At 14.5% G+C, this 8,397-nt stretch overlaps 2 protein-coding genes and 5 non-coding genes across 7 annotated transcripts; 6 read left to right on the top strand and 1 right to left on the bottom strand.

The window, feature by feature from the left end:
- Window positions 1-976: 976 nt before the first annotated feature.
- PGSY75_1109900 (60S ribosomal protein L36) lies at window positions 977-1,605 on the bottom strand (the record flags this gene model as incomplete). The annotated part of the gene is made up of 2 exons (XM_018786219.1): window positions 977-1,272; window positions 1,563-1,605. 2 exons carry the CDS (start codon window positions 1,603-1,605, stop codon window positions 977-979), a joined length of 339 nt encoding a protein of 112 aa, XP_018641014.1.
- Window positions 1,606-3,284: 1,679 nt separating this feature from the next.
- On the top strand, window positions 3,285-3,369 carry PGSY75_1109800. The gene has a single exon (XR_001974535.1). It is a non-coding gene; the product is annotated as a small nucleolar RNA snoR12 (small nucleolar RNA).
- A 1,857-nt stretch (window positions 3,370-5,226) lies between these two features.
- On the top strand, window positions 5,227-7,880 carry PGSY75_1109400 (putative U3/U14 snoRNA-associated small subunit rRNA processing protein; the record flags this gene model as incomplete). The annotated part of the gene is made up of 6 exons (XM_018786218.1): window positions 5,227-5,730; window positions 6,177-6,545; window positions 6,876-7,046; window positions 7,148-7,253; window positions 7,611-7,727; window positions 7,837-7,880. The coding sequence occupies 6 exons, from the start codon at window positions 5,227-5,229 to the stop codon at window positions 7,878-7,880; spliced, it is 1,311 nt and encodes a 436-aa protein (XP_018641013.1).
- On the top strand, window positions 5,821-6,024 carry PGSY75_1109700. Its single transcript, XR_001974534.1, has one exon. It is a non-coding gene; the product is annotated as a small nucleolar RNA snoR11 (small nucleolar RNA).
- On the top strand, window positions 6,655-6,737 carry PGSY75_1109600. Its single transcript, XR_001974533.1, has one exon. It is a non-coding gene; the product is annotated as a small nucleolar RNA SNORD127 (small nucleolar RNA).
- PGSY75_1109500 lies at window positions 7,408-7,492 on the top strand. The gene has a single exon (XR_001974532.1). It is a non-coding gene; the product is annotated as a small nucleolar RNA snoR09 (small nucleolar RNA).
- A 157-nt stretch (window positions 7,881-8,037) lies between the features above and the next one.
- On the top strand, window positions 8,038-8,105 carry PGSY75_1109300. Its single transcript, XR_001974531.1, has one exon. It is a non-coding gene; the product is annotated as a small nucleolar RNA snR61/Z1/Z11 (small nucleolar RNA).
- Window positions 8,106-8,397: the final 292 nt, after the last annotated feature.

Raw genomic sequence — 8,397 nt, 5'->3', positions numbered from 1 at the left:
TTATATTTTTTTTTTTTTTTTTTTTTATTATTAAAAATTTTTACAATTATATTTTTAAATATAAACTTTTTAATTTTTATAAAAAATTTAAAAAAAAAAAAAAAAAAAAAAAAAATTATATTAAAAACAAAAAAAAAAAAAAAAAAAAAAAAAAAAAAAAAAAAAAAAAAAAAAAAAAAAAAAAAAAAAAAAACGACTTTTTAAAAGATAACCATAATAAACTATTATTTTGAATAATTGAAAGAAATATAATAAAATAATAATAAGGCAATAAAATTAAATCACTTATATCGAAAATAAAAAAATTTTTATTTTAAATTGTTCATATAAATTTATGGCATGATATATATATATATATATATATATATATATATATATATATATATATATATATCTTGTTTTATTTAACCTACGATATTTTGAATGAAATATTACACATACATATTATATAATATATATATGTTATTCTCATTTTATTATATGCTTCAAAATAAAAAAGAAAAAAATCCCTTTTTCTTATTTACAAAATGATTAATAAAAAAATAAATAAATATATATATATATATATATAACAAAAGTTGTCAAAATGTTTTCATTTTAGCTGTTGACATATAGTAATTATGAAGTTTAAAAAAAAAAAAAAAAAGAAAAAGAAAAAAAAAAAAATACACACATATATATATATATATATAGTTACATAAAAATGTACTTATATATATATTTTTTTTAATATAAATATATTAATTTTAAAATGTTAATAATAAAAAAAAAAAAAGAAAAAAATTGAATATATGAAAATAATAATAAATTATAAAAAATTCTATATCTATATCTATATCAATATATCCATTTAATAAAAATATATTTTATTATAAATATACAATGTTTTTATAAAACATGATTAATATAAGATTAATACACAAAATTATCTGGATATAAAAAAAACATTAAATATGGGCATATTTTCTTTTTTCTTTTAATGTTTTTCAGCAGCTTTTCTTCTTTGTAATATAACGACTTTTTGAATTTCTTCTCTCTTAGCTTTTCCTCTTTTATGGGTTCCTAACTTTTTTTTAGCGTATTTTAAACTTCTCTTAGTAGAAGCAGATGTACCTATTTTTATCAATTCAATTATTCTTTTTTCATATGGACTAAATCCAGTAATTTCTCTAACTACATCTTTTATCAATTCTTTTCTTTTAGAAAATGGTTTCTTTTTTTTATTTAATTTTAAATTTCTCTTTGTTACAACATGTCCACTATTAAATCCAACTATAAAGAGGGAATAAAAAAAAAAAAAAAAAAAAAAAAAAAAAAAAAAAAAAAAAAAAAAAAAAAAAAAAAAAATGTAACATTTTTTTGTCATAACATATGGGTGTATATATATATATATATATATGTACAATGTAATATATTAAAAAGAAAAAATACTAACATGTAAAACAACATATAAAATGTACATATTATTATTATATATATAAATTATATATATACTTATAATTTTTCATTCTTTTTTTTTTTTTTTTTTCTTCTTTTTTTCTCAATTCTTTAAATATATTTACCTGCTATTCCTGTGGCTGGCTTAATGGTTGATTTCCTTCCCATTTTTTTATATTATAAAATAAAGATAAAGTTATTAAAAAAAAAAAAACTTTTCTTAAAAATTTAAAAAGGTTTAAATTTTTATTTTACTAATTAAAATATATATATATATATATATAATATATATATTAGAAAATTATATTTTATGGAAAACTTTAGAAAATTGAAATTAAAAAAAAAAAAAATATATTTCCTTTTTTTTTTTTTTTTTATTTATTAACAAATAAAAAATGAGAAAAAAATAAAATATAAAAATATAAAATATAAAATGTAAAATCGTTCCACAGATTTTATTGTTTATCAAATTATTATGAGTATATTATATATAAAAATATTTATATACATATTATATATATATAATATTATATAGTATTTTATTTATATATATATTTTATTAGTAATAATATGTTCTTAATCTTTATTAATATAATTTTTTTTTAATACATGTTATTATTTTTTTTTTTAACCTTATAATAATAAATATATATATTATATATATATAAGAATAAAACATAATACTTGGTAAATATATTATATATATTTATATTAATATATATATAATAATATTATAACTCTTTTTTTTTTTTTTTTTTTTTTTTAACCTTATAAATAAAAATAATATATAAAATATTACATATATATATATATATATATATATATATATATATATATGTATAGATGTATAATATATAAATAAATATTTTATATTATTATAACAATATTGTTTTTTGCTGCTTAATATAATAATATTAAAGTATCCTTTATTATATACATATATATATATATATATATTTATTATATATATATTTATTCATTTGTATATATAATTTTTTCCTTATTAGTGTTAACAGTGGTTATTACTATATTTATATTATTACATATATATTTTTCTTTTGAGAGATACATATATTGTGGTGAAAAAAGGATATAGTATCAGATATTTTGTAAAAAATATAAATATATTAAATTATATATTTAATATAATCATTTAAATATATATATAATATATATTATAAAATTATAAAAATAAAGTTTTATTACTGTTTTTTCGAATATAATATTTCATTTTATTAAAATTTAATAATAAATAAAAATATGTAATATTAATATATATAAAGTGATTTATATATATATTAATATAATTTATAAGTGCTTACTAATTAATGTGATTATATATATAAAATTTTTTTTTTCTTTTTGTTTAGATAAATAAAAATATTATATGAAATATAATTATATCTATATATTATAATTATATAATTGTAGTTGAATTCCTTTAATTTTGAAGGTTTTATAATTTATATATTTTTTTTGTTTTCCATATAAAAAAATAATATATTAATTTTTAATAAGAAGAATTAATTTCAAAATATAAAAAAAACCATCATACAAAAATGTATTATTTTTCATATTTGGAAATATAAAAAAATTAAAGAGAATAAAAACCCTTTGAAATTATTTTAATATTATTATTCAATATAGAAAATAAATATATTATTATAACAATATAAAAAAAGGTGTTATTATTATGTACCATCATTTGTTATAATGTGGTTAATATTTTATTTTTGTTCTTTATTCCTTCCTAAAATAGTAAGTATTATATATATATATATATATATATATATATAATATGACCCTTTTATAAGTGTAATAAATTATACTTTATTATTACTTTTTATTTTCTGTGATGATTTTATATAAATTATTTGACAAGCATATGTCTGATAAAAATTTATTTGATGAAAATTTTGAAAACTGAGAAAATAAAATTTAATAAGATTATTATAAAAATATATATATATATATATATATATATATATTATTTATATATTTAAAATGAAAAAATATAAAGAGTACTTAAATTACTAAACAATATATGAAAAGAACCTTATAAGGCAATTGAATAATTCAAATGTATGCTGTTTTGTAAAATATAGGAAAATACACACATAAATATAAATATATATATATATATATATATATTTTAATCTTCTTTTTAATTATCTGTGTATTATTTATATGTTGAATATAAATCTATATAATATATATATATATATGTGGTGTATTTTTTCCTGTTTAAAAAATTCATTATTTTATTAATAAAAGAAAGTTCCTATTATTTTAATATATTAACAAATAACATAATAATAAAAACAATTCTTTATATAGCTAGGCAAAAAAAAAAAAAAAAAAAAAACATATACCTATATATCTTTAATATCATTTTCGTTTTGAAAATTATATAAGAGTATGCTTATTATTTATGAATTCATATATGAAAAAATAAAAAGATGATACTAATAAAATATTCTAAGAATTAAAATACGGAAAATAGGTGCTACTTCTTTAATTATTCTACAACATTATATATGTGGTTATATATATATATATATAAAACCACTTATATAACCTATATGGAAATTTTGATTTATTTTTTTTTTTTTTTCTAAACAAACAAAATGAAAAAAAAAAAAAAAAAAAAAAAAAAAAAAAAATTAATAATATAAAACATTATAAATTAAAGCACAAGAATATATATATGTAATATTTATATATAATATTATAAAATAAATATATAATATAATTATAATTATTATTATATATTTTTTTATTTATTTGAAAATTATTCTCATAAGCATTTTATAAATTTATTTTTTTGTAAACATTATTATAAATCTATAAAATTTTATTACATATATTTTTTAATTTATTAATATATATTATATTTATTTTATTTTTTTACATGCTATGTATTGTTTGAAGAAATAAAAAAATAATAAATAAATTTGTAGATGTTATATGTTATTATATAAATATTCTTCAGATATATATAGAACTTATGAATGATGTATACATATATATTATATATGTATAATATGTATTTAGATATATATTAAATATATATATTATTTTATTTTTCCCGTAAAAATTTTAATTTATATATATATAATATAACGTATATATATAAAAATAAAATTAATTTAAAATTTTTTTTTCATATTTTTATAAAAATTAAAATATTATTATATATTATATGAATATATAATAATTTATTAATTTACATTTTATATTTATATTTTATATTTATATTTTATATTTATAATTTTTGTTTATTCATTTATTTGTACTTCTATATATATATAACATATTTGATTATATTAAATAATTTTTATTTTATAATTTTTTTTTTTTTTTTTAAGATGTTACTTCCATTTGTTTGCTAGTTCTTATTTAAATAAATAGGGATCCAAATTATTTAATAATTAATCTTTAAAAGAATATAATAATATAATATATATACATATAAAAATATATGTATATAGAATTTGATTCCGTATCGAAATGTAGATATATTATATTTTAATAAATTTCCTTTTTTTCATAAGTAATTTAATATTAAGATATTATATATATATATATATATATATATAATACATTTGGATAAAAAAAATAAATAAGTATGAATCAGTTGTAACGTTCAATTTTTTCATCTGTACTTTATTTTTTATTTATTTTTTTTTTTTTAATGTTTTGTAATCAATAATGATATTTGAATAATTTTAATATTTTTATTATTATTCATTTATTTGATTTTATTCAATATTAATATATTTGAAGAAAATGAGTAAACTTAAAGTGAGAAAAAAGCACAAGCACTTGAGGACCTTTGAAGAGGATCTAAAAAATGAAGTGATTGTAAAAAATAAAATATTAAAAACAAAAAAGAACAAAGATAAACATAGAAAAGAAAAGTTTAAAATTAAGAAGAATGAAATGCATATTCATAAAAAGAAAAGAAAAGATGACGTTCATAAAATTTTAAATTTAGCGAATGAACAAAATGAAGAAGATTTAGATTATGATATAAATAATATAATTGATGATAATAATGAAGAAGCTGATAAATTTTTACAGTTTGATGACATTATTGAAGAAAACATAACAAATGATAATGATATATTTTATAATGAAAATAAAAATATTTCTTATAATACATACAGAGAAGCTGATGTAGATGCTAAAGACATTTTTGAAGACTTAAATATTAAAATTATGAACGATTCAAAACATGTGTCCAATAATAAAGTGGACAATATTACTCAAGAGTCAAATATATCTGCAGAGGTAATAAATAAATAAATATATATATATATATATATATATATATGTATGTGTATGTTTGTATGTTCATAATTTATTGAAAAATTACCTTTTAAGAGCAATTTTATTATGTGAAGATTATATATTGTACATTTAAAGTACATATATCTACATATATAAATCTATATATATATAAAAAAATAATAATAATAAATAATAAAATTGCTTAAATAAAAGACTTAAAGTTAGCACGATTATCAGGGCATAAGTTGTTATAAATTGTGAGCAATTTATGCAGTACAAGTTTGTGTACAATTATAATAAAAATAATAAGATAATATAATATATAAATTTTTTTTTTTTTTTTTTGTATATATACATATAAATAGAATTGAAGTACATATTTTTAATTTTGTATATACATATATATATATATATATATATATTTATATATTTATATTATTATATAGGATAAAGTAAATTCACTGGTTGAAAAGTGTTATAGAACTATAGGTGAAGATTTGGCACATTATAAAAGTGGAAAATTACATAGAGCTCTTACCATTTTGACTAAATCATTGAAATGGTATGAATATTTATTATTGACAAAACCAAAAAAATGGACACCCCATGCTACCTTTGAAATTACTAAACTTTTCTCTTCAGGATTGAAAGAAAAAGAAGTTAGTAAATTTTATGAATTTATATTGCTACCAATTATATTAGAAAATATTGACAAGAATAAAAAATTGGATGCCTTTCTTTATAAGGCATTAATAAAAGCTCTGTATAAATCAAAATCGTGGTTTAAAGGGATACTCTTCCCAGTCTTAAAAAGGGTAATAATAAAACTAAATAAATATGCATCAACATATATATATATATATATATATATATATATCAATATTGCTATAAAAAAAAAGTGTAAGCAAAATATATTACGATTTTCGTTTTATATGATGATTAGTCTTGTCTGAATATTTAATTTAAAAAAATGAAGACAATTGTACTGCCCCAAACTGATTAAAACAATTAAATTGTATATGTGATAATATATATATTTTTATATGCATTATATAAATGAATAAATAAATAAATATATATATATATATATATATATATATATATATATGTTTATATATATATTATGTGTGCATTTATATCCTTAGGAATGTACCAATAAACAGATAATAATTATAGGAAGTGTAATTCAAAAAATGAGTATATCAATAAATTGTGTTGTTTTAGCACTTGAAGAAATATTTTCATTTCCTTGGAATTCCATAATATCATATATTTTAATACTATTATTTAATAAGAAATATGCTTTTACAAAACAGGTAATAAAAATAATACATACATGATTATATATATATATTAGATATAATTATATGTCCTTATATATATATATATATTATATATTTCTTTTTTTTTATTGTAGTGTATTGACAATTGTGTTAATTACTTTCTTCGTTTTGAAAATTATCAAGATGTTTTATCAATAAATTGGCACAAATCTTTGTTGACGCTAGTTCATAATTATAGAGGTAAAACATAAATAAATGTATTTAACTAGGATAATATCATCCAATATATAATTATATAAATTGATATATATATATATATATATGTGTATGTGTAAGCCACATGGTTATAAAAAAGAAGGATATAAGAGAAAAAGAATTTTTTTTTTTTTTTTTTTAAATGATGAAAACGTACGCTTGGCATCTGAATAATTTATTTGAAGATAAATTTTTAATCAGTTATCCCTATCTGATATTAAAAAAAAAAAAAAATAATAAAAATAAAGAGAGATATAAAAAAAATAATGTGCATATATATATATATATATATGTATATATATATGTGTTTTTTTTTTTTGTTTTTTTTTTTTTTATATGTAGGCCTATTGTGTGACACTCAAGTTGAGGCATTAACCCATTTAGTTAAAAAAAAAAATCATCACCAAATTTCGAGTGAAATAATGAAAGAGTTATATTCACCAACATCTCTTATGAATAGTAAACAAAATAAAATGATAAAATATTTTGAAGACAAAAATGAATAAATATATAAATATATATATATTTATTTATTGATTTATTATTATTATTTTTTTTTTATTTGTAGAAATAAAGGATATAAAAGTAAACAGTGAAGAATATGTAGTTTAACTTTTTTGCGTATGAGTAACCTCATTTTAGTATACAAAAGGTATGATATAAAAATAAATAAATTAAAATATATATATATATATATATATATATATATATATATATATATATATATTTTTATATTTGTATTATATATGTTTTAATTATAATAAAAATAATGAAATGATGAAACAAAACAGTTCTGCTTCTGAATTATGTTTGATGATAACTATGCCCAACTGATCTCATAATTTTTATTATATATATAAAACGAATAAGTAAAATAACATGTATATGTTAATATGTAACTTTTTAAGAAAAAAATAAAAAAAAAAAATAAAATAATGAAATAATAAAATAATTATATTATAAATTTTTGTTATTTGTAAAAATAATATATTAAAAAAAAAAAAAATTTTTTTTTTTTTTTTTTCCTAAAAATTAATGATCAATTGTATTAATAATTTACTTTCACATTGAAATTATTAGACACACATTAATTTTATATATTTTCTATATACCTATTTTTTCTTTTTTT

Source organism: Plasmodium gaboni, chromosome 11 (genome assembly GCF_001602025.1).
Source record: "Plasmodium gaboni strain SY75 chromosome 11, whole genome shotgun sequence".
In the NCBI taxonomy this organism is placed as follows: Eukaryota; Apicomplexa; class Aconoidasida; order Haemosporida; family Plasmodiidae; genus Plasmodium; species Plasmodium gaboni.
Note: the sequence above shows the minus strand (reverse complement) of the source record. Positions and strands in the feature narration are given on the sequence as shown.